The sequence below is a fragment of the Oncorhynchus clarkii genome, chromosome 8 (assembly GCF_045791955.1).
Source record: "Oncorhynchus clarkii lewisi isolate Uvic-CL-2024 chromosome 8, UVic_Ocla_1.0, whole genome shotgun sequence".
Taxonomy (NCBI): Eukaryota; Metazoa; Chordata; class Actinopteri; order Salmoniformes; family Salmonidae; genus Oncorhynchus; species Oncorhynchus clarkii.
The window spans coordinates 40228376-40253140 of record NC_092154.1 but is presented as its reverse complement, the minus strand read 5'-3'; the positions used below and the strand labels follow the sequence as shown (position 1 = coordinate 40253140).

The window sequence follows — 24765 nt, the reverse complement described above, 5'->3', positions numbered from 1 at the left end:
TCTTTGGCGCCGAAGAGGATGGCTGACGTTTTATATGCCCGTAAACAATTTTTGTTATTTAGTTCATTTTTTTGCTCCTAACCAACTGTGCTATTTTGTTAGTTTTTAACTTATTTTTAAACGTATTTGGACATAATGTTGCTGCTACCGTCTCTTATGACCGAAAATAACTTCTGGACATCAGAACTGGGATTATTCACCACGGACTGGAAGAAGCTATTTCCTTTAATGAGTCTGATGAGAAAGAGATACTGCTCTCCCGGGAACAGGCCCAGATCCACATAATTTGCGTAAAGAAAAGACGGAGGAAAAGAGGACGGAGATCAGGTTGCCTTTTGAGAATCCTTGGAGAGCGAGTAAATGCCCATTGCCATCAATTCTACTTGCTAACATGCAATCATTGGAAAATAAAATGGATGATCTACGATTATGATTATCCTACCAATGGGACATTAAGAATTGTAATATCCTATGTTTCACCGAGTCGTGGTTGAACGACGACATAGACAATAAAGAGCTGGAGAGATTTTCAATGCACCGGCAGAACAGAAAAGCTACATCTGGTAAGATGAGGAGCGGGGGTGTCTGTCTATTTGTCAATAACAGCTGGTGCATGATGTCTAGTATTAAAGACATCTTGAGGTATTGCTCACCTGAAGTAGAGTATCTTATGATAAGCTGTAGACCACACTATCTACCAAGAGAGTTCTCATCTATATTATTCATAGCTTTCCATTTACCACCACAGACCGATGCTGGCACTAAGACACAACTAAGACTGGCACTCTCAAACAACTCGATAAGGCCATAAACAAGAAAATACTCACCCAGAAGCGGTTCTCCTAGTGGCCGGGAACGTTAATACAGGCAAACCTAAAACAGTTTTACCAACTTTTTACCAGCATGTCACATGTGCAACCAGAGGAAACACAAGTCTAGACTACCTTTAATCCACACATAGAGATGCATAGCTCTCCCTCGCCCACCATTTGGTAAATCCGACCACAATTCCATCCTCCTGATTCCTGCTTACAAGCAAAAACTAAAACAGGAAGTACCAGTGACTCACTCAATACGGAAGTGGTCAGATGGTGCGGATGCTACGCAACAGGACTGTTTTGCTAGTAGAGAGTGGAATATGTTCCGGGATTCATCCAATGACATTGAGGAGTACACCACCTCTGTCATCGGCTTCATCAATAAGTTAATCGATGATGTCGTCCCCACAGTAACTGCATATCCCAACCAGAAGCCATGGATTACAGGCAACATCCGCATTGAGCTAAAGGCTAGCCGCTTTTACGGAGCGGGACACTAATCCGGGCACCTATTAGAAATCCCGCTATGCCCTCAGACGAACCATCAAACAAGCAAGGCGTCAATACAGGATTAAGATTGAATCCTACTACAACGGCTCTGATGCTCGTCGGATGTGGCAGGGCTTGAAAACTATTACGGACTACAAAGGGAAACCCAGACGCGAGCTGCCCAGTGACACGAGCCTACCAGGTGAGTTAAATGCCTTTTATGCTCGCTTCGAGGCAAGCAACATTGACTGAAGCATGTACGAGAGCACCAGCTGTTCTGGATGACTGTGTGATAATGCCGATGTGAGCAAGACCTTTAAACAGGTCACAAAGCCGCGGGGCCAGATGGATTACTAGGACGTATACTCAAAGCATGCACGGACCAACTGGCAAGTGTCTTCACTGACATTTTCAACCTCTTCCTGACTGAGTCTGTAATATTTTTCAAGCAGACCACCATAGTCCCTGTGGCCAAGGAAGCGATGGTAACCTGCCTAAATGAAGTGCTTTGAAAAGCTGGTCATGGCTCACATCAACAGCATCCTCCCAGCTACCCTAGACCCACTCCACTGCTCAAACCGCCCCAACAGATCGCACTCCACACTGTCTTTTCCCACCTGGACAAAAGGAACACCTATGTGAGAATGCTGTTCATTGACTACAGCTCAGCGTTCAAAACCATAGTGCCCACGAAGCTCATCACTAAGCTAAGGACCCTGGGACTAAACATCTCCCTCTGCAACTGGACCCTGGACTTCCTGACGGGCCGCCCCCAGGTGGTAAGAGTAGGCAACAACTTGTCTGCAATGCTGATCCTTAACACTGGGGCCCCTCAGTAGTGTGTACTTAGTCCTCTCCTGTATTCCCTGTTCACCCACGACTGCATGGCCAAACATGACTCCAACACCATCACTAAATTTGCTGACGACACAAAAGTAGAAGGCCTGATCACCAACAACGATGAGGCCGATAGGGAGGAGGTCAGAGAACGGTCAGTGTGGTGCCAGGACAACAACCTCTCCCTCATTGTGAGCAAGACAAAGGAGCTGATAGTGAACTGCAAGAAAAGGCGGGCCGAACAGGCCCCCATTAACATCAATGGGACTGTAGTGGAGCAGGGCGAGAGTTAGAAAGTTTCTTGGTGTCCATATCACCAACGATCTATCATTGTCCAAACACACCAAGACAGTCGTGAAGATGGTACAACAAAACCTTTTCCCCCTCAGTAGACTGAAAAGATTCTGCATAGGTCCCCAGATCCTCATAAAGTTCTACAGCTGCAACAGAGAGCATCCTGACCGGTTGCATCACCGCCTCGTATGGCAACTGCTCGGCATCTGACCGTAAGGCGCTACAGAGGGTAGTTCGTTCGGCCCACTACATCACTGGGGCCAAGCTTCCTGCAATCCAAGACCTATATAATAGGTGGTGTCAGAGGAAATCCCAGAAAATTGTCAGAATCCAGTCACCCAAGTCATAGACTGTTTTCTCTGCTACCTCACGGCAAGCGGTACTGGAGCGCCTAGGACAAAAAAGCCTCTTTAACAGCTTCTAACCCCAAGCCATAAGACTGCTGAACAATTAATCAAATGGCCACCCCACCCCCACCCCCTCCATTTGTACACTGCTGGTACTCGCTGTTTATTGTCTATGCATAGTCACTTCACCCCTACCTACATGTGCAAATTACCTCTAACCTGTACCCCCACACACTGACTCGGTACAGGTATCCGCTGTATATAGCCTCGTTATTGTTATGTTATTGTGTTACTTTTTATTATATTTTACTTTAGTTTTTTTGGTAAATATTTTCTTAACTTTTCTTGAACGGTACTTTTGATTAACGAGTTGTAAGTAAGCATTTCACGGTAAGGTCTACACTTGTTGTATTCGGCGCGTGTGACAAATAAACTTTGATTTGATATCTTCTATTATTCCACAATGTAGAAAAAAATAGTAAAACATAAAGAAAAACCCTAGAATGAGTAGGTGTGTCCAAACTTTTGACTGGTACTGTAGATTATGTGTAGAGCCAGATGTAATGTGTGTACAGAAACATGATAACATATAGCAAAGAGTTGTTAGCATGCCTTATGTATTCATTTGCATACTCGCACAATCACAAACACACTCATCCATTTACACATAACCCAGACACCCACCGCTAGGCAAGACGATGACAGGCTGCAGTAGCCTCTGTTCCCCAGCAGGAGGCAAGTTGAGGGCCACAGCCAGCACTGTGCCCAGGGAAGTGCCCACGTACAGGCAGGGTGTGATGGTGCTGTCCCCCTTCCGAGCGAATGTCTCACAGAAGTGGAAGGAGGTGATGGCCTCGCGTGCCTCCTTGTCAATGGAGGTGACGGAGGAGGAGCGTGAACGGCTGAAGGAGTTGTCCCGGTGGTCTAGTGGGTTGGCGCCCCGCGGAGGACATACAGACAGGAGGACAGTAGAGGAGAGGGCACAGAAAGGTAAAGCACCCGCACACACAGAGAGAGAATACACACAACACACAAACATACAGTACCTGAATACTGCTGTACGGTTGTTAGACTGCAGTTGGCATATGACAAACATTGGGGTTAAAACATTATTGTATCACTGAGCTAAAAGAGCATTTAGAGTCGGGAGAAGCAAACAGTGAGCAGACGTATTAAACAGGTCTACAACACCTTATGAAATGTAGTAAAATAGCTGTGGATGAGCAGATGTACTGTATCTTTTTAAAAGTACACAAAAAAACTGCGGGGAAAACCTTTTTCCTTACGTGGTAAACAAAAAGTTTGAGGTCCAGATGGGTCACAGTGAATATAAAACAACTTTTATCTCTGGGGCAGATGGAACTCATAAAATGAAGAGTCAGCACATAAAGAACATGTGGCATGTAGGAGAGAGATCCATGGGGAGATGTCACTAAAACTTTACAGCCTTGTACTTGACTGATTTTATGTATCAATAAAAACAACACACCCATCATCACAACCTTAAACGAGGTTTCAATTTAATACGCCAATAGAGTCTTTTTAGTCTTAATAGCAATTTGTGAGTTGATAATGATTAAGTTAATAAGAATTAATGGGATGATGAATTAACTAAACTTCATAAACAATGTATAAACACTTAGTGTGTTACAGTGGCTTGTGAAAGTATTCACCCCCATGGCAATTTTCCTATTTTGTTGCCTTAGAACCTAGAATTAATATAGATTTTTTTTGTTACATTTTATTTACACAACATGCCTACCACTTTGAATATGCAAAATATGTTTTATTGTAAAACAAACAATAAGACAAAAAAACAGAAAACTTGAGCGTGCATAACTATTCATCCCCCCAAAGTCAAAACTTTGTAGAGCCACCTTTTGCGGCAATTATAGCTGCAAGTCTCTTGGGGTATGTCTCTATAAGCTTGGCACATCTATCCACTGGGATTTTTGCCCATTCTTCAAGTCAAAACTGCTGTAGCTCCTTCAAGTTGGATGGGTTCCACTGGTGAAAAGCAATCTTTAAGTCATACCACAGTTTCTCATTTGGATTGAGGTCTGGGCTTTGACTAAGCAATTCCAAGATATTTAAATGTTTCCCCTTAAACCATTTGAGTGTTGCTTTAGCAGTATGCTTAGGGTCACTATGCTGCTGGAAGGTGAAGCTCCTTCCCAGTCCCAAATCTCTGGAAGACTGAAACAGGTTCCCCTGAAGAATTTCTGTTTATTTAGCATCATCATTCCTTCAATTCTGACCAGTTTCCCAGTCGAAACTGAAAAACATCCACACAGCATAATGCTGCCACCACCATGCTTCACTGTGGGGATTGTATTCTCGGGGCGATGAGAGGTGTTGTGTTTGTGCCAGACATAGCATTGTCCTTGATATCCAAAAAGCTCAATTTTTGTCTCATCTGACCAGCGTATCTTCATCCATATGTTTGGGTAGTCTCCCACATGCCTTTTGGCGAGCACCAAACATGTTTGCTTATTTTTGTCTTTAAGCAAAGGCATTTTTCTGGCCACTCTTCCGTAAAGCCCAGCTCTGTGGAGTGTATGGCTTTTAAAGTGAACCTATGGACTAGAGGTCAACCGAATGATTTTTCAACGGCGATACCGATTATTGGAGGACCAAAAAAAGCAGATACCGATTAAATCGGCCGATTCTTTTCAATGTATTTGTAATAATGACAATTACAACAATACTGAATTAACATTTATTTTAACTTAATATAGTACATCAATAAAATAAATTTAGCCTCAAATAAATAATGAAACATGATCAATTTGGTTTAAATAATGCAAAAACAAAGTGTTGGAGAAGACAGTAAAAGTGCAATATGTGCCATGTAAAAAAACAAACGTTTAAGTTCCTTGCTCAGAACATGAGAACATATGAAAGCTGGTGGTTCTTTTTAACATGAGTCTTCAATATTCCCAGGTAAGAATTTTTAGGTTGTAGTTATTATAGGAATTATAGGACTATTTCTCTCTATACCATTTGTATTTCATATACCTTTGACTATTGGATGTTCTTATAGGCACTATAATATTGCCAGTGTAACAGTATAGCTTCCGTCCCTCTCCTCACCCCTACCTGGGCTCGAACCAGGAACACATCGACAACAGCCACCCTCGAAGCATCGTTACCCATTGCTCCACAAAAGCGGCAGCCCTTGCAGAGCAAGGGGAACAGCTACTTCAAGGTCTCAGAGCAAGTGACATCACCGATTGAAACGCTATTAGCACGCACCCCGCTAACTAGCTAGTCATTTCACATCGGTTACACCAGCCTATCTCAGGAGTTGTTAGGCTTGTAGTCATAAACAGCTCAATGCTTGAAGCAGAGCGAAGAGCTGTTGGCAAACGCACGAAAGCGCTGTTTGAATGAATGATTACGAGCCTGCTGCTGCCTACCATCGCTCAGTCAGACTGCTCTATCAAATATCAAATCATAGACTTAATTATAACATAATAACACCCAGAAATACGAGCCTTTGGTCATTAATATGGTCGAATCGGGAAACTATCATTTCGAAAACGAAACGTTTATTCTGTCTAACGGATGGCATTCCTAAGTCTAAATATTGCTGTTACATATTGCTGTTACACCTTCAATGTTATGTCATAATTATGTACAATTCTGGCAAATTAATTACAGTCTTTGTTAGGAATAAATGGACTTCACAACAAGCCAGGTGGCCCAAACTGCTGCATACAGTGCCTTGCGAAAGTATTCGGCCCCCTTGAACTTTGCGACCTTTTGCCACATTTCAGGCTTCAAACATAAAGATATAAAACTGTATTTTTTTGTGAAGAATCAACAACAAGTGGGACACAATCATGAAGTGGAACGACATTTATTGGATATTTCAAACTTTTTTAACAAATCAAATACTGAAAAATTGGGCGTGCAAAATTATTCAGCCCCTTTACTTTCAGTGCAGCAAACTCTCTCCAGAAGTTCAGTGAGGATCTCTGAATGATCCAATGTTGACCTGAATGACTAATGATGATAAATACAATCCACCTGTGTGTAATCAAGTCTCCGTATAAATGCACCTGCACTGTGATAGTCTCAGAGGTCCGTTAAAAGCGCAGAGAGCATCATGAAGAACAAGGAACACACCAGGCAGGTCCGAGATACTGTTGTGAAGAAGTTTAAAGCCGGATTTGGATACAAAAAGATTTCCCAAGCTTTAAACATCCCAAGGAGCACTGTGCAAGCGATAATATTGAAATGGAAGGAGTATCAGACCACTGCAAATCTACCAAGACCTGGCCGTCCCTCTAAACTTTCAGCTCATACAAGGAGAAGACTGATCAGAGATGCAGCCAAGAGGCCCATGATCACTCTGGATGAACTGCAGAGATCTACAGCTGAGGTGGGAGACTCTGTCCATAGGACAACAATCAGTCGTATATTGCACAAATCTGGCCTTTATGGAAGAGTGGCAAGAAGAAAGACATTTCTTAAAGATATCCATAAAAAGTGTTGTTTAAAGTTTGCCACAAGCCACCTGGGAGACACACCAAACATGTGGAAGAAGGTGCTCTGGTCAGATGAAACCAAAATTGAACTTTTTGGCAACAATGCAAAACGTTATGTTTGGCGTAAAAGCAACACAGCTGAACACACCATCCCCACTGTCAAACATGGTGGTGGCAGCATCATGGTTTGGGCCTGCTTTTCTTCAGCAGGGACAGGGAAGATGGTTAAAATTGATGGGAAGATGGATGGAGCCAAATACAGGACCATTCTGGAAGAAAACCTGATGGAGTCTGCAAAAGACCTGAGACTGGGACGGAGATTTGTCTTCCAACAAGACAATGATCCAAAACATAAAGAAAAATCTACAATGGAATGGTTCAAAAATAAACATATCCAGGTGTTAGAATGGCCAAGTCAAAGTCCAGACCTGAATCCAATCGAGAATCTGTGGAAAGAACTGAAAACTGCTGTTCACAAATGCTCTCCATCCAACCTCACTGAGCTCGAGCTGTTTTGCAAGGAGGAATGGGAAAACATTTCAGTCTCTCGATGTGCAAAACTGATAGAGACATACCCCAAGCGACTTACAGCTGTAATCGCAGCAAAAGGTGGCGCTACAAAGTATTAACTTAAGGGGGCTGAATAATTTTGCACGCCCAATTATTCCGTTTTTGATTTGTTAAAAAAGTTTGAAATATCCAATAAATGTCATTCCACTTCATGATTGTGTCCCACTTGTTGTTGATTCTTGACAAAAAAAATACAGTTTTATATCTTTATGTTTGAAGCCTGAAATGTGGCAAAAGGTCGCAAAGTTCAAGGGGGCCGAATACTTTCGCAAGGCACTGTATACCCTGATTGCTTGCACGGAACGCAAGAGAAGTGACACAATTTCCCTAGTTATAAGAAATTCATGTTAGCAGGCAATATTAACTAAATATGCAGGTTTAAAAATATATACTTGTGTATTGATTTTAAAGAAAGGCATTGATGTTTATGGGTAGGTACACATTGGTGCAACGACAGTGCTTTTTTCACAAATGCGCTTGTTAAATCATCACCCGTTTGGCGAAGTAGGCTTTGATTCGATGAGAAATTAACAGGCACCGCATCGATTATATGCAACGCAGGACACGCCAGTTAAACGAGTAATATCATCAACCATGTGTAGTTAACTAGTGATTATGTTAAGATTGATTGTTTTTATGAGTTAATGCTAGCTAGCAACTTACCTTGGCTTCTTGCTGCCCTCGCGTAACAGGTAGTCAGCCTGCCAGGCAGGCTCCTCGTGGAGTGCAATGTAAGGCAGGTGGTTAGAGCGTTGAACTAGTTCCGTTCCTAGGCCGTTATAGAAAATAAGAATCTGTTCTTAACTGACTTGTTAAAAACATATTTTTTTTTATCATTCACAATTGGTGTCCAAAAATACCGATTACCGATTGTTATGAAAACTTGAAATAGGCCCTAATTAAATCAGCCATTCCGATTAATCGGTTGACCTCTACTATGGACAGATAGTCCAATCTCCGCTGTGGAGCTTTGCAGCTCCTTCAGGGTTATCTTTAGTCTCTTTGTTGCCTCTCTGATTAATGGCCTCCTTGCCTGGTCCATGAGTTTTGGTGGGCGGCCCGCTCTTGGTAGGTTTGTTGTGGTGCCATATTCGTTCCGTTTTTAAAAAATGGATTTAACGGTGCTCCTTGGGATGTTCAAATATTTATATATTTTTTTATAACCCAACCCTGATCTGTACTTCTCTACAACTTTGTTTCTGACCTGTTTGGAAAGCTCCTTAGTTTTCATGGTGCCACTTGGATTGTGGTTCCCCTTGCTTAGTGGTGTTACAGACTCTGGGACCTTTCAGAACAGGTGTATATACAGTATACTGAATCGTGACAGATCATGTGACACTTAGATTGCACACAGGTGGGCTTTTCTGAAGGTAATTGGTTGCACCAGAACTATTTTAGGGGCTTCATAGAAAAGGGGGTGAATACATATGCACGCACCACTTTTCCGTTTTACATTTTTTTGAAACAAGTAATTTTTTTCATTTCACTTCACCAATTTGGACTATTTTGTGTATGTCCATTACATGAAATCCAAATAAAAATCAATTTAAATTAGAGGTTGTAATGCAACAAAATAGGAAAAATGCCAAGGGGAATGAATACTTTTGTAAGGCACTGTATATGTCAACACTTCTCAAAATATTTAACAGACATTATTATCCCTGCATCAGACAGATTTGGCACATTCAAGGTGCTGACCAAATACCCCTCTCTTTCCCATTCAATGATTTCTGCCATTTGGGCATCCTAGGAAGGAAATGGTGCCTTTTGTTTTGGGTAAACTGTGCAGATAAAACAAAGTTAAAGGATGTTTTGTTCTGTAGTTGCATCTGTCGGTCACCTATAAGAAAACATTTGAACTTTTTGAAAAGACTAATCACAAAATAAACAAATAGAGAAACAGAAAAGATGAAGAGAAAGCTTCTGAACACACACACATACACAGAAAGCTCTATTGTGCAACAGTGTGCTGGTTAGTTTACCGTAGCAGTTGGTAAAATATCCAACCAAAATGTGTTTTAGTAGAACTTTTGTTAAGTTCTCTACAATTTATTTTGCTGGGCTTCCCGAGTAGCCCAGCGGTCTAAGACACTGCATCGCAGCGCCACTACAGACCCGGGTTTGATCCCAGGTGGTATCACACCCGGCCGTGATCGGGGGTCCCATAGGGCGGCGTTCAATTGGCCTAGCTACGTCCGGGTTAGGGGAGGGTTCGGCCGGGGGGACTCATCGGGGCTCATCATGCTCTAGCAACACCTTGTGGCGGGCCGGGCGCCTGCACGCTGAACTCGGTCGTCAGGTGAACGGTGTTTCCTCCGACACAGTGGTGCGGCTGGTTTCTGGCGAGCGGGTGTTAAGAAGCTCGGTTTGACAGGTCATGTTTCGGAGGACTCGACCTTCGCCGAGCCAGTTGGGGAGTTGCAGCAATGAAACAAGATTGAAATTGGGGAGAAAAAGATAGAATAATAATGATTTGCTTTCTGTCCTCTCCACCTCTTATCTCCAGGTTTATCTCAAGAAGTAGCAGAGAGACTGCCAAATGATGATCGTTAGTTAGTCTGACTGTATTTCTGAGGAAATCCATAGGATGCTATCAATTTAGTAGTCGACGGGGCTCTTTGCCAACCCTAGTGCAATATATGTACAAAAACATCTTATAGAAAACTACATAAGGTTCTATTCATGGATAGTAGCCTAACTATGGAATTCATATTATTCCTTTGAGATGCTCATATCGTGAGACCATTTGGACTTGAGGATACAGTGCGAGTCCAGTTTTTTGAAGAAAAAAAATGATTTAGAAAAGCAAAATTGTAAACACGAAGTTAAGGCTTACCCAAGTCTGGCTTTAGCTCAGTAGGCAAGCTTAATTTCCGTGACATCTTTGCTGGAAAAAAGAGAACATCCCTCTTTACAAACACACCTAAGCTAACACGACAGGCCATGCAAAGCTAGCTAGAAGCTAGGAGTTGGGAACTAGCAGATAGGACTGAGCTGTTGTTGTGCTTATAGCATTACAATACATACACATTGCTGGGCATTGCTTTATTGTGCTTCATTGGAGGCAAAATGCTTTAGAATGAAACAGGAAGGAAGCATTAGAGCATCAGAGGTAGACAACCCTGTTGAATCAAAGAGGAATGCTGGAACGGACAAAATAACAACAAGGAAGTAAGCTGTCGTACGTCGCACACACAGTGCCCTGGAAGAGAGGAATTGTAAGAAGATACACATTCATTAAGAACCCCTCACCACAGGAGCATGCATCGAGGACAGGAAGGTAACAGGAAACAGGAAGTGAGCAGGATGGAAGAAGACAGTGGAAGGACAATACAGTGCAAGCAGAGAAGGTGTATCTCTGGGGAGGCCTACACGGCACAGTTAGCTAAGTAGTCAGAACTACATTAACTTTTGGAGCCTCCAAAATTACAGTCCATTTCTATTCCTTATTAACTAATGTTACAGACACCTTGCAAACAGAATTGCACACAGAATTTGTATTGTCAACAAAGACAGCACTTCTTAAAACTGATATTTTCCCTAAATCTACGAGGTAGAGAATGGTAGTGAATATAAACCTTGCTGCAAAGTCAACGGTGTCGGACAGACAGAACAGATTGAATACAAATAGACTGCTGTGATGTCATAACTACAGACAGACAGACAGCCAATCAGGAGCGGGGGTGAAGGTGGAACAATCGTTGAGGCTGATAAGGACATTTGCCACAGGCACATTTCACGATGTGACAATCGTGCTACAAACATGTAGCATGCAATGGTGGTCTAGGGTATACCGTTATGAGAGTGTGGGTTGTGCATATTATTTTAGTGTTTTCTAAGTCAAACAGTGATTCAGTGCCACTGAAGTGACTATGAAACAGAGACAGAGACAGGTTGTTAGAAGAAAACAGGGGCGGACACCTTATTTTATACAGTGTACTATCCCTGACCAAACTACTCCAGGGTTGAAGTCTTTGGCCACTCTTACCTCCTCTACCCCCACTTCCATTGTAGAATTGCTGATGGTTTAACGCCAACACTTTTGGGAGGAAGTAGATAAACGTGCAGTTAGAAACATCCTGGTACTTTACCATACCGCCTACCAATCACTTTTCCCGAAATGTGTCCATTTGTGGAAGGACTGTTTTTCTGCTTGTTATCATTGTAACATGTAAACCAATTGGTAGCAGTTTACCTCAATCTTCAGTTTCAACACTACCTGGGTGCATGCAGAATATTTGTTGACATTGTGTACATTTTTGCTCAGACTAATTATTTTCTTAGCGGCACAAAGCTTTAAAGCCTTGTTGACTCTCCCGACGACTCTAGAATCTCAATTAGGAAGAGACATATGCGCAAGTCAAGACTGCATGTCCGATATGCCATCCTCATAAATAGCAGGTGAACTGAGGCAGTGTCTAGCTAGCAACACCAGACATTGGGGGTTGGCGTAGTTGGCTGAACACCTGGAACATAGCTTGCAGTGGTATTTCAGTCTTGGGACCACTTAAAAAATAAATTCTGTGACCTTTTAAAAAGCAGCTCAGCTCTGTGTTTGAGCCTCAATGTCTGTGTGTTAATATCAAGCTCCCAGTAATGAGATGGAACTGGGTTGTTCTCTCATTAGCATGTCTCGTCACCTCAAATGCTAATTTAGCAAACCGAGAATAGATGTCGAGGGCAGGGCATCGAGGAGGCACCTTGTCTTGACAGTAACGATTTGTTTGTGCAAATCTAACAACGGGCAGATGTTTGGATTACGTTGTGTGAAAGGTGTTGTTTGTTGTTGACCTGTTTATGACCATGTTTCATATACTTTAGGTAATAAATAAATATTTATCTATATTTGAATCGGCATCTCCTAGCTACATGATCCTTGGAACTCACATGGAAGTTTTCAGTTTCATATCAAATCTAGATCTGCAAATGCCACAGCATTATATGAGTAAAACCCACTGGAAAGAAAACCACAACATCAGGTCCTATAAAAGTCCAAACAAAATATGAGGTCTGGAAGACAGACAATATCCTAGATAGAAAAAAAAAAGATTTTGGCAAATCGTAGGATCCTAGAAAAACCTTTTTTTCTGATTTTAATGGAATTATTGAGGTTTTCCAAGACTGTAAAGTCCATATAAACTAAACGAACCCTCCTTATATTATATTGATTCTTACCAAATAGGATATGAGTTTATATATTGGACTGACTTCAGAGTACTCACTAATTCAGTGAGTTTTATGGTCTTTAACTGTCTAGGCAATTCAGAATCATAGTGGCCTCTCCGTAGTTTACTGCTAATGTCTCAGGTTTTGATAAAACATACTAAAACAACTGCCAAAATCAATCTGATACATACTTTCTATTTTATTGAAAGTATGACGTGTCAGTACACAACTGAGACTTGTAACAAAAGTTTAAAAAAGTCTGCCTGAAATCAAACTTTCAGTCAGAGAACTGTAACATCCAAAGGTTTGACATCCAAAGGTGTGATATCTAAGAGAAAACCATATTTACCAATAGCAACCAAATCTCGCTGATGCATTCTAATAGAATTGCATGCAGATACACTATATACACAAAAGTATGTGGACACCCCTTAAAATTAGTGGATTCGGCTATGTCAGCCACACACGTTGCTGACAGCTATATAAAATCAATGTAATCTCCACAGACAAACATTGGTAGTAGAATGTCCTTGACTGGCCTGCACAGAGCCCTGACCTTAACCCCATCGAACACTTTTTAGATTAATTGGAACAGCGACTGCGAGCCAGGCCTAATTGCCCAACATCAGTGCCCGACCTCACTAATACTCTTGTGGCTGAATGGAAGCAAGTCCTAGCAGCAACGTTCTAAAATCTAGTGGAAAGCCTTCGCAGAAGAGTGGAGGCTGTTATAGCAGCAAAGGGGTGACTAACTCCATATTAATGCCCATGATTTTGAATTGAATGTTGTTTACACTGAATTCATCATTTTCAGGTTAGGTCAATATACAGTCTTCAAGTGAATCATGCTTATTATCCACAACCCACCTGTTACTAAACAATGGGTTGTGGGTAAAGTCAGTAGGTGTTGTAACTGATGTGGGTACCAGTGTAATGCTAACTCTAACATGCTGAAAGACAGTTCACCTGAAGTGGGGGACTTGCAGCGGTCTTCCGAGGCAGAGCCCTCGTTGATATCACACAGGCCTACAAGCGGAAAAGACAGACATTGCACGACATTAGATATCATTATTATCAAACTACAGATTACATGCACTCTGTCCTTTTCTCCTTTCTGTTTGATAAGGATGTCATGATATGTAGGTTTAATTTGAATATAGCGCCATTTTCCCTGCCAAAGAGACCAGAGGTGAAACAGACTGCTATCCAAGCCATTGCTCTTGTGCTGTGCCATTGCCCCAACCTTCCTGTACATAGAGCCAGAAGTTCTAGGCACGCAGACAGACAGACAGACAGACAGACAGACAGACAGACAGACAGACAGACAGACAGACAGGCAGACAGGCAGACAGGCAGACAGGCAGACAGACAGACAGACAGACTCTAGTCCTGTGGGTAGGACAGACGGCACAGCTGGAGACGTCATTACTGCTCAGACCCCACACTCCGACAGGTGAAAGCCCACCGCTAACCAAAGTCAATTACACCAGATGCTGCACACACACACACACACACACACACAAACACACACTTCTAATTTCCTCATCAAGCTGTTGCTAAGCAACGCATGTTACAGAGTCATTACACCACAGCAGTTATTGGCATTGATTTGGTGATGCTGGAGACTGTAGTACAATCCCTGAACAGAAGGTGGCAGTATGTCATAATGCAGTCAGTGACGCTGCTGACTGTCAATAACACAGTGCTGCACTGACAGGGTGTGTGTCTGAGTGTGTGTGTCAGCCAGGCACCACAGAGAGATGTACTGAATCGTCAAAATAACTATTTAGATACCATTCAAAATCCTCTCAAGGACTTGCAAAGATACAGAGACGGAGGAGAGGAGACAGAGAACCTCACACAACCTCGTCACCACCACCATTGCTATTTCTTGACTGCCTGCATGTGCATGTGATACAGTCTGAACAGTCTGTAAGCACATCTACCAAATATACCTCTCATCCCTATAACATCGTATAATACTGCATCAGCCCATATCTACATACCTATAAGTAGTAGTTTAATTAAGATGACATAAACCATATCTAGTACTAGACTACAAAAGACTGTACTGAATGTCCATATATAGTACAAGCCTACATAGAGCTATCTGCTTGGTGGTAAATCAGTGACCGGGTAACAGTCTTTACCATTACCTCCGGAAGGCTGGCGTGTCTTGCGTGGAGAGCGAGGCTGTCTCTGGTAGGGATCGTTAGACCCATACAGCTCCACTGTCCCCAGGTTCAACAGCACTGTCTTCTGGAGGTAGTCCACCACCGCCAGACCATTACTGTTCCCAAACACAATCCTGTTGGAGAGAGGAAGTGGAGGGGGGGGGGGGGAGAGTAGGGGTAGGGAGAGATAGAGAGAGAAGGGGGAGAGGAGAGAAGGAGAAGTTGAGAGAGGGAGATATGATGAAAATATACATGAAATTGGGGTTCAGGTGAGATGTAGCTAGTTCTATCAGAAAGCAAAGCAGCAGAAGTCTCCGTCTGAATTTCCCAGCAGACATAAATTGTGTTGACACGGCTTGATTCCATTCCAGCTTGGCTGTACTAGGAAAATCATATCAAACGGGCCAAAAAAACAGGGCATAAAACCACATTTTGACTCTTTGAATTGAGGACTTGTTACTCATGTTGAGATATCGACCACTCCTTAAAACGTATCTTACTTTTACAGTATCCGTGGTTGGTTTGCACACAGCTCCAGATTTAACTGCCATATTGGGTTGTTTCATTAGGGTGCACAGTAAATCTCATATAGATACACTGACTTATACTTACAGGCCGTAGGAGGAGTTGAGGGCCAGGCTTGTGATCTGTTGGGGGGGCTCTCCACTCACCCACACCAGCTGCACCACCAAATCTACCTGGTACCCTGGAGACTGTTTTAGAGGGGTACTACGCACCCTACAGATGGAGAGGGAGAGAAAGAAAGAGAGAGGAAGAGGGGGGGTAGCTCCCCACCCAGTTGGATAGCCTATGGGTGGGTAGCTAAGTGGTGTATCCCAAATGCCCACTTTGTTGCAGAGAGGGAATGTGTGTGTATGGTAAGTACTGTATGTGATCCGGTGGTGGTGCAGGGTGCTTACTTAAGGCAGGGTACGTTGTCTCGGACCCCGTCAGAGGAGTTGCTGCTGGTGGAGGGGTGTGTCGGGGGTCCGGTGGTCTGGGGGCTGGGTGAGGCTGCTCCGGGGGTGGGCAGGTCACGGTCACCCCCTCCTCCCCCCTCTGGAGGGGACTCCATGTCATTCACCTCGTACTGCAAACGCACCTCCAACAGCTGGGGTACACACACATTCCAGAAACTCAATTCTGAAAGTTAAGCAGCCTTTATTTCAATATGACTAAAGTGCCTTCTGAGCAGTTTCTTTCCCACCACTTCAATCAGTGAAAGCTAACAGTGTCTCTTCAAAGAGAGAAGGACTCTTCATCTATAAGGACACCTACAAATGGTCTCAGCATGTCAACCTGGTGAGTGGCTTTGCCTTCTGGTGTGTGTGTGTGTGTGTGTGTGTGAGTGTGTTTTTGTTGGGGTGATTGCAGGGTCAAGGAGGTGCTCTGAAGTGAAGATATCCCAGGGTTTCTTCTAAGTCCTCCTTCAGGCTACTGGACTGCACCGCCACTCCCCCCAACCCCACACACACACAACCAATCACCAGGGCGTGGGGGCGTAGGTGCGCTGGTGCATGATGGGAGTCTAATTAGCAGTATTGGAATGTGTATGTGATGCTGATCTGTGCCCTCTTTTCTCTCTACCTCTCTTTCTCCCTTCCTCTCTCTGTATCTGGGGTTGGGGGTAAAGATTGCCCTGTGAGAAGAGAAGCTCCTCTCCTAATTGTAAGATTCACTGCTGTTTAAACTCTGCTCTCAATCTCTCCACAGGTCACATACTTGATCTCAGATAGACAGACAGACAGACAGACAGACAGACAGACAGACAGACAGACAGACAGACAGACAGACCGACCGACCGACCGACCAAACGCATACCCCCTGACCGACCGACCGACCGACCGACCGACCGACCGACCGACAGACCCAAGGCATCATGGTTAACCAAACGCATACCCCCTGACGTAACACTGACAAGGCTGCATTAGCATCATATCATTATCTGCATTCCAACAACTCACGTCAATTCACTTCTCACAGCTAACGCAAAATAATGATCCACTGGTTAGGTTGTTAACCGTGTGTGTGTGTTGTCATGGCAGCCACATTGTGTTCTTACTGGCTGGAGACTCATCTAATGGGGCATTGGGAGGCCGCAGGAGTGAAGGGGTAAACACTGTCTGTAGGAACAGCCTTCAGGACACAAGAAACATCACTTAGCCACTAATGAGAGAAGGGAGAATCTAGCTGTCTACGGGTGGCTATATTTACCACTACACTGTGTGTCTGTTGTCATGGCATACATACTGGCATACAGGCTACATACAGGCTTTAAGCATAAATAATAAATGGGTATGTTTCTCAGTTTACACTGTCCAACAATTAAACATGGTAAGCACAGAGAAATGGTGAACACACACACACTGACCCACCTGTACGACCTCGGTGGTGATCTCCTGCTTGCTGAAGCGGTATATGATGAGGTTGGCAGACACCCCGGCCACACACAGCATCCTGCTCTCAGGACACCAGGCCATGATCTGGATAGCAAACGGGTCCTCATCCACAATCTCTGTGTTCTGCTTTTCCTCCTTATTATTCCTGCTCTTCTCAAACACCTTGGCCGTCTTCAGCTTGTATAGTACCTGGAGCATTACTGGGGGGAAAAACAGGAGAGAGCTCAGTTACGCACCAGTGACATTAGTAGACAGTACAGAGTAGGGAAACTCCTTGTTGACTTCTGGTTAATCACACTTTAAGGCCAACTAGGCCAAGATATTATATGTAAGGAAGTCCATGTAAAGGCACTTACTTGCAGAAGCATCCCAAAACTTCACAGTCCCATCAGCATGCCTGTGAATTGCAAAGGAAAAGAGAGGAAAAGGGCGAAGAAAGGAGAGTGGGCAGAGAAAGAGAGAGGGAATCATTACGACTTCAGCTTCCTGCACACACACCCACAGTTCTAATGATTCAGCTTAGCTTCACCTCTGATTATATTCTAGATTCAGCTCTACAGAAGAATACATCGAGAGGAGAGACCATAACACTGTCACTGGCACTTGGTGTCACCCGTTCTCCAATCTCTCTTTATATGTTTTTTTTTATTTTTGCCATTTCAGCTGAACAGAGAGCTGGAGACAGAGAGAGATATTCTTGGAATCCATTTTTGGTTCCTGGTAGAACTCTTTTGGGTTCCATGTAGAATCCTCTGTGGAAAGGGTTCTACATGGAACCCAAAATGGTTTTATCTGGAACCAAAGAGTTATACATGGAACTCAAAAGGGTTCTACCTGGAACCAAAGGGTTCTTCTTTGGGAGCAGACCGAGAACCCTTTTTTGGTTCTGGATAGCACCTTTTTTTTCTAAGTGTACTTTGCAATGCTGGAGCTTTGCCTCAGAGTGAGACGTGGGGAGAATACTAACACAGGGGTGTCTGGGGATGAGAAGAGAGAGAGAGCGAGGCGGAGGAGTGTAAAGGGACCCCTTTTTCCAAGCCCATGCCTCACTGCCACTTTGCAAAGTTCAAGTATTCTACACTCCCATGGGGAGGGGGGGGGGTGCTATCTAGAACCTTAAAGGGTTATTTGGCTGTCCCCATAGGAGAACCCTTTGAATAACCCCTTTTGGTTCCAGGTAGAACCCTTTTGATTCCATACAGAAGCCTGTCCACAGAGGGTTCTACATGGAACCCCAAAAGTGTTCTTCCTGGAGCCAAAAAGGGTTCTACCTGGAACCAAAAAGGGTTCTGGTATGGGGACAACCGAATAACCGTTTTGGATTCCTTTTTTCTAAGAGTATAAAAGGCTTCTTCTCCCTGTCTCTGAGTTTTTCCCCCATCATGACTGCTAGGCAGGATTGGAAAAGGTAATATGGTTAAATAGATTTGGTCTCCTACCCAGTGATGATGATCTCAGGGTAGCTCTGTGTGCCAAGGCCCCAGTTACCACCACTTATGGGCCATTCCTGCAAAACACAATACAACAAACAAGACCACACAATAAATAGTCATTATTGAGATTGAAACATACTGTATGTACAGGACCAGTCAAAAGTTTGGACACACCTAATCATTCAAGGGTTTTTCTTTGTTTGTATTATTTTCAACGTTGTAGAATAGTAGGGAAGACATCAAAACTATGAAATAACACATATGGAATCATGTAGTAAAGTAAAAAGTGTTTAACAAATAAAAATATATTTTAGATTCCTCAAAGTAGACACCCTTTGCCTTGATGACAGCTTTGCACTCTCTTCACATTCTATCAACCAGCTTCACCTGGAATGATTTTCCAACAGTCTTGAAGGAGTTCCCACATATGCTGAATGTTTTTCCTTTACTCTGCGGTCAAACTCATCCCAAACAATCTCAATGGGGTTGAGGTCGGGTGATTGTAGAGGCCAGGTCATCTGATGCAGCACTCCATCACTTTCCTTCTCTGTCAAATAGCAGTTACACAGCCTTGATGTGTGTTGGGTCATTGTCCTGTTGAAAAACAAATAATAGTCCCACTAAGCGCAAACCAGATGGGATGGCGTATCGCTGCAGAATGTTGTGGTAGCCATGCTGGTTAAGTGTGCCTTGAATTCTAAATAAATCACTGACAGTGTCACCAGCAAAGCACCCCCACACCATCACACCTCCTCCATGCCTCACAGTGGGAACCACACATGCGGAGATCATTCGTTCACCTACTCTGGGTCTCTCAAAGACACGGCAGTTGGAACCAAAAATCTCAAATTTGGACTCATCAGACTAAAGGACAGATTTCCACCAGTCTAATGTCCATTGCTCGTGTTTCTTGGCCCAAGAAAGTATCTTCCTATTATTGGTGTCCTTTAGTAGTGGTTTCTTTGCAGCAATTTGACCATGAAGGCCAGATTCACCATGAAGGCCTGAACAGTTGATGTTGAGGTGTGTCTGTTACTTGAACTCAGTAAAGCATTTAATTGGGCTACAATCTGAGGTGCAGTTAACTTTAATGAACTTATCCTCTGCAGCAGAGGTAACTCTGGGTTTTCCTTTCCTGTTGCGGTCCTCATGAGAGCCAGTTTCATCATAGCACTTGATGGTTTTTGCGACTGCACTTGACGAAAAAGTTTTGAAATGTTCCGCATTGACTGACCTTCATGTCTTAAAATAATGATGGACTGTCGTTTCTCTTTGCTCATTTGAGCTGTTCTTGCCATAATATGGACTTGGTCTTTTACCAAATAGGGTTATCTTCTGTATACCACCCCTATCTTGTCAGAACAGAACTTATTGGCTCAAACGCATGAAGGAAATAAATTATTCAAATTATCTTTTAACAAGGCACACCTGTTAATTGAAATGCATTCCAGGTGACAACCTCATGAAGCTGGTTGAGAGAATGCCAAGAGTGCGCAAAGCTGTCATCAAGGCAAAGGGTGGCTACTTTGAAGAATCTCAAATATAAATATATTTATAACACTTTTTGGTTACTGAATGATTCCATATGTGTTTTTTTTGTAGTTTTGATGTCTTCACTATTATTCTACAATGTAGAAAATAGTACAAATAAAGAAAAACCCTGGAATGAGTAGATCTGTCCAAACTTTTGACTGGTACTGTATAAGGAATCAGTGAGAAGATAATTTCAGATCCAATCTAGCTTTCCTACACAAACTATATAAAACATTATGAGAACATTGGAATGAGACAGGAGGGAAGCAAAAGGAGGGAGACAAATGCCTTCTCTCAGCTACAGCCTGGGCTGATGGGATGTCAATTTGTCTGAGAGATAGAGGGAGAAGGAACCTTTACCACGGTGACAGACGCAGTCGAGGAAAGGGATGAGTAATGCTTAGGTCCTTGTGTGTGAGTGTGTGTGTGTGTGTGCGTGTGTGTATGTGTCTGAGAGAGTTTGAATGTGTTTTATACGTTGTTTTATATGCAGTAGCACATACAAAGGTCCGTGGTATGACTCAACATTGATCTTTCAGTAAGAACACTTCCCACCGCTACCCCTTAACAAACAGCAGAAAGAAACAGGGAAGGAGAGAAGGGGATGGAGGGAGGAGAGGGTCAGGACATGGTGACATTTCCAACAGCAGGGGAGAATATAACACGAATACAATGACATAAAAAGTGGCAGAACAGAGATACTGTAGGATAGAGGGTAGAATAAAGATAGGATTAGAAAAAATGTAGGATAAATGAACGGATAAATCCATACATTTGAAAAGAGATAGGATTGGAGATAGGATTGGAATGTAGAGATAGGATTGGAATGTAGAATATAATGGGATAGATTATATACTGTATAACTTTCAACGTAAACAATGATGGGACATGATGGTATAGCACATAACACAGTACTGAACATTAGGTAGGGCCCAGTCAAGGCCGGCCCTGGGCATAAGCGACATAAACTGGCACTTAAGGCCCCCGGCTGCTTAAGGGGTCCACAACGCAATTATTATTTTTTAAATGAGGAACTCAGCAGGGGTCTCAATTTACTGAGGAGAGTTAGATAGTGTAAATGTTAGTAGTGCTTCAGCATTATTCCTCTTGTAATGTCAGTCACTGATTGGTAAGTTAGTCTAGCCAGCTATCTACACCCTGTAATAATCATGGCGGAATTACTGACCAGGCCCTTTGTGCCAAGGGGCCCTGACCTCCAGGGGGCTCCCATTGATTGTGTTAGTCACTCGCACTCAGCTATCATAATGAGCAAAAGTCATCGCAAAATGTGTAGAATTGCAGAAAATGTGCTTTAAAACTGCACATTTTCTCTCCACCCGATGACAACATTTGTAGAACTGTAGGAAATTAGCTTTAAAACTGAAAAATGTTCTGTCCGCCCCATGGCACAATGAGTAGAATTGCATTAAATTAGTTTTAAAACGGCAAAAAATACATCTCCGCCCCATGGCAAAATGTGTAGAATGGACAAAAATGTGATTTAAAAACACAGCATTTTTTTCTACGCCTCATGGCAAAAATGTGTAGAATTGCAAGAAATTAAATGTATTTTTATTTTTAAATCTCCTTTGTCAAGAGGGGGACAACTAAAATGTTTTACCCATTAGGTGGGGGACCCCACCTATTGCTTAGGGCCGGCCCTGTGCCCTGTAGCCGAGAGGGTGTAGTATAGAGATGTGTGTCCCGTACCTTTTTGCTGTAGCCCTGTCGCTTCTGTCTGGAGCCAACAGAGTAAAGTGCGGGTATGAGGTCCACAGGGCAGTCAGCATAGTACTCACAGCAGGTCACAGGAGACTCGTGGATGGTCAGTGGATAGGGGTTCTCGAAGATGGGGTAACTGGGAGAGGGGAAATGTTGACCCAATAGTTTTTTTCAGGACAGAGTTACATTTAGCTCACAGTTTTAGTCCTTATGATGCTAGGCCATGTACAAATCATAGAAACTGTAAGAGATGCACGCAACAGAATGGAAATGAATGAAAGTACAGCATCGAACAAGTATACTTCCTGTTTGTGACATAGTTATAACAGTATGTAGGCAGTAATAACTGTTGTATTTTAAATGAAGAGGAGCATTCAGGACGTCTGAATAATACAGTATCTACAAGTACATCCTTTATGTTGGCAGCATGTTCCGTCTGTTAACATGTGTTCAGACGTACCCATTTTGTGCAAGGTCGATCACCACTAAATCCTTTTCTAGAAGGACCACCACAGCATAAGGTTCCTGAAAATCTGCACAGAAAACAAAACAACACAATTAAAGATGGAGGTCTTTCATCATCACAATGCACTATAGGTAGTGTATATTCACTGGAGATCTTCTCCTCTTCAAGAAGTTGACAAAATTAGCTTGGGGCTTGGTACCATAGGGATATATAGTAGCATTTAGATTGCATATCAATATCATACTTACGATGAGTTTAGATGTTTACATGATTATGGAACACCATTTGGCTAAATAAAGCTTTGGATGAAGATGAACTGAATTGAGGAACATGAGAGAATATGTCAGACCTGAAATGCCTATCATGTACATAACGCAGAACAATAGCAGTATGTTATTGGAGGTGGTTGGATGAAAAGGCAGTGTTCTTTTGTTAGCGTCTGAGTCAGCAAGAGGTCGATGTGTGTGTGTGTTTGTGTGTGTTAGTGTGTGTTTATGTGTGGGCGTGTGTGGGCGTGTGTGTGTGGGTGCATGCGTGAGCGTGTGTGTGCAGAGAGAACAGCGTGTGAGCTGGAAGCCTTGAACATGTATTCAGTGTCTTCACTTCCGGGTCAGTACAGCGACAGGCTGTAAGTCCCCATAGAAACACATTGTAAACCAGGGCAGCCACAACCTTGACAATCAATGTCCCTCTGCTCTGTCTCTCTCCAACTCCCTCTTGCCTTCTCTCACTATCTCCTTTTGTCTATTTGAATGTTTCAGACATTCTCTAAGTGTTTCTCATTCTTTGGTGTCTGTCGCTATGTCTGTCTGTCTGTGCTGTCTGCCTGCCCATCAATATCTGTAGTTTGTATATCTCTCTGTCATTGATCTGTCGCTGATCTTTCCATATGACCACACAAAAAGCCTAATTTCCATAATTTAATTTGTTCCCTTCCATAGTCATCTCCTCCTCCCTGTCTCTTAACAGTAACAGCAGATTGAGCCACTAGTGGAGTAATCAGCCCAGTATTGTTGCTATAACGAGATTAAATCAAAGTCCCAAAATCAGGTCGTTCACCATGGTCACCATCACGTAACCATCGTCAGATCGACTGCTAATCCATTTCCTCGAGCCCCCACACATCACCAAATACGACAGACACACTTCAAGCTAATGTACACACACTTTTTGAATGAGCTACATCCACACGACTTAGCCCCCATTTGCTGCGGTTAAGAGACAATCACATCCTCTTTATACCCATTCACACGTGCATAACGACAGTAAATTGCCTCGGGAGGATTATGTCATGACAGAGATTGAATGGTTTTGTGACTTGCTTTCATATAGTATGATTTAACCCAAGGATTAAGTTATTCCTTTAAACGTCATTGACACACGTTTCATCGTCTATCGTCTGAATACAGTATGTACAACCTTGGTCAAGCAGCATCCTAAAATCCACGATTAGCCGACTGTACCATTTGAACCAGCAACTGACTGGAACATCAATCTTTTCCATCAACCCAAAACAACAAGCATCAAACCATAATAGAAATTATAACATCAAACCAATTCATAAATTATAGTTTGTTGTGAGAGACAACGTAGTAGCTATTTCCACTGTAGTAAATATTTATCGCTATTATCCAACGCGACCTACAAGTTCCTTGCTCAAGGGCACATCGGCAGATGACCTAGTTATCCCAGGGTTACTGGCCCAACGCTCTTAACCGCTAGGCTACCTGCACCCAACACACAGCTTACCCCCCTTGAAGGACACTTTGGCTGACGGCTGAAACTTCTCTACCAATCCTTAATCTGGGGCTAACCGATTTACAAAAAGTGCATTTCAAAAAGGAAGCTGAAACCTCCATCCAACCTTAACCTAATTTATTTCTCAAGCCTTAATCAGAGGCTACCTGGAGCTATAGAGCAGGTAAAAATAACAGCTCCTCTCTGACCCAGACAACCAGACACTTCGGCACAAGGTGTAAAACTCCATTCGCTTGAATAAGGTCTATACCCACCTCCACTCAAAG

The 24765-nt window shown here is 43.0% G+C and overlaps 1 protein-coding gene across 1 annotated transcript in view; it reads right to left on the bottom strand.

Annotated features, from left to right (window-relative positions):
* The window catches only part of LOC139415669 (syntaxin binding protein 5a (tomosyn)), a 156623-nt gene that overhangs the window by 3917 nt on the left and 127941 nt on the right, over nucleotides 1-24765 (bottom strand). The window contains exons 11-22 of the mRNA XM_071163787.1: nucleotides 22736-22808; nucleotides 22264-22411; nucleotides 19027-19094; nucleotides 17944-17984; nucleotides 17564-17787; nucleotides 16109-16299; nucleotides 15801-15926; nucleotides 15171-15322; nucleotides 13981-14040; nucleotides 11837-11887; nucleotides 10686-10735; nucleotides 3470-3752 (exon numbers count right to left, since the gene is read on the bottom strand). Coding sequence (XP_071019888.1) covers nucleotides 3470-3752; nucleotides 10686-10735; nucleotides 11837-11887; nucleotides 13981-14040; nucleotides 15171-15322; nucleotides 15801-15926; nucleotides 16109-16299; nucleotides 17564-17787; nucleotides 17944-17984; nucleotides 19027-19094; nucleotides 22264-22411; nucleotides 22736-22808 — 1467 coding nt within the window. The remainder of the gene's footprint in view (nucleotides 1-3469; nucleotides 3753-10685; nucleotides 10736-11836; nucleotides 11888-13980; nucleotides 14041-15170; nucleotides 15323-15800; nucleotides 15927-16108; nucleotides 16300-17563; nucleotides 17788-17943; nucleotides 17985-19026; nucleotides 19095-22263; nucleotides 22412-22735; nucleotides 22809-24765) is intronic.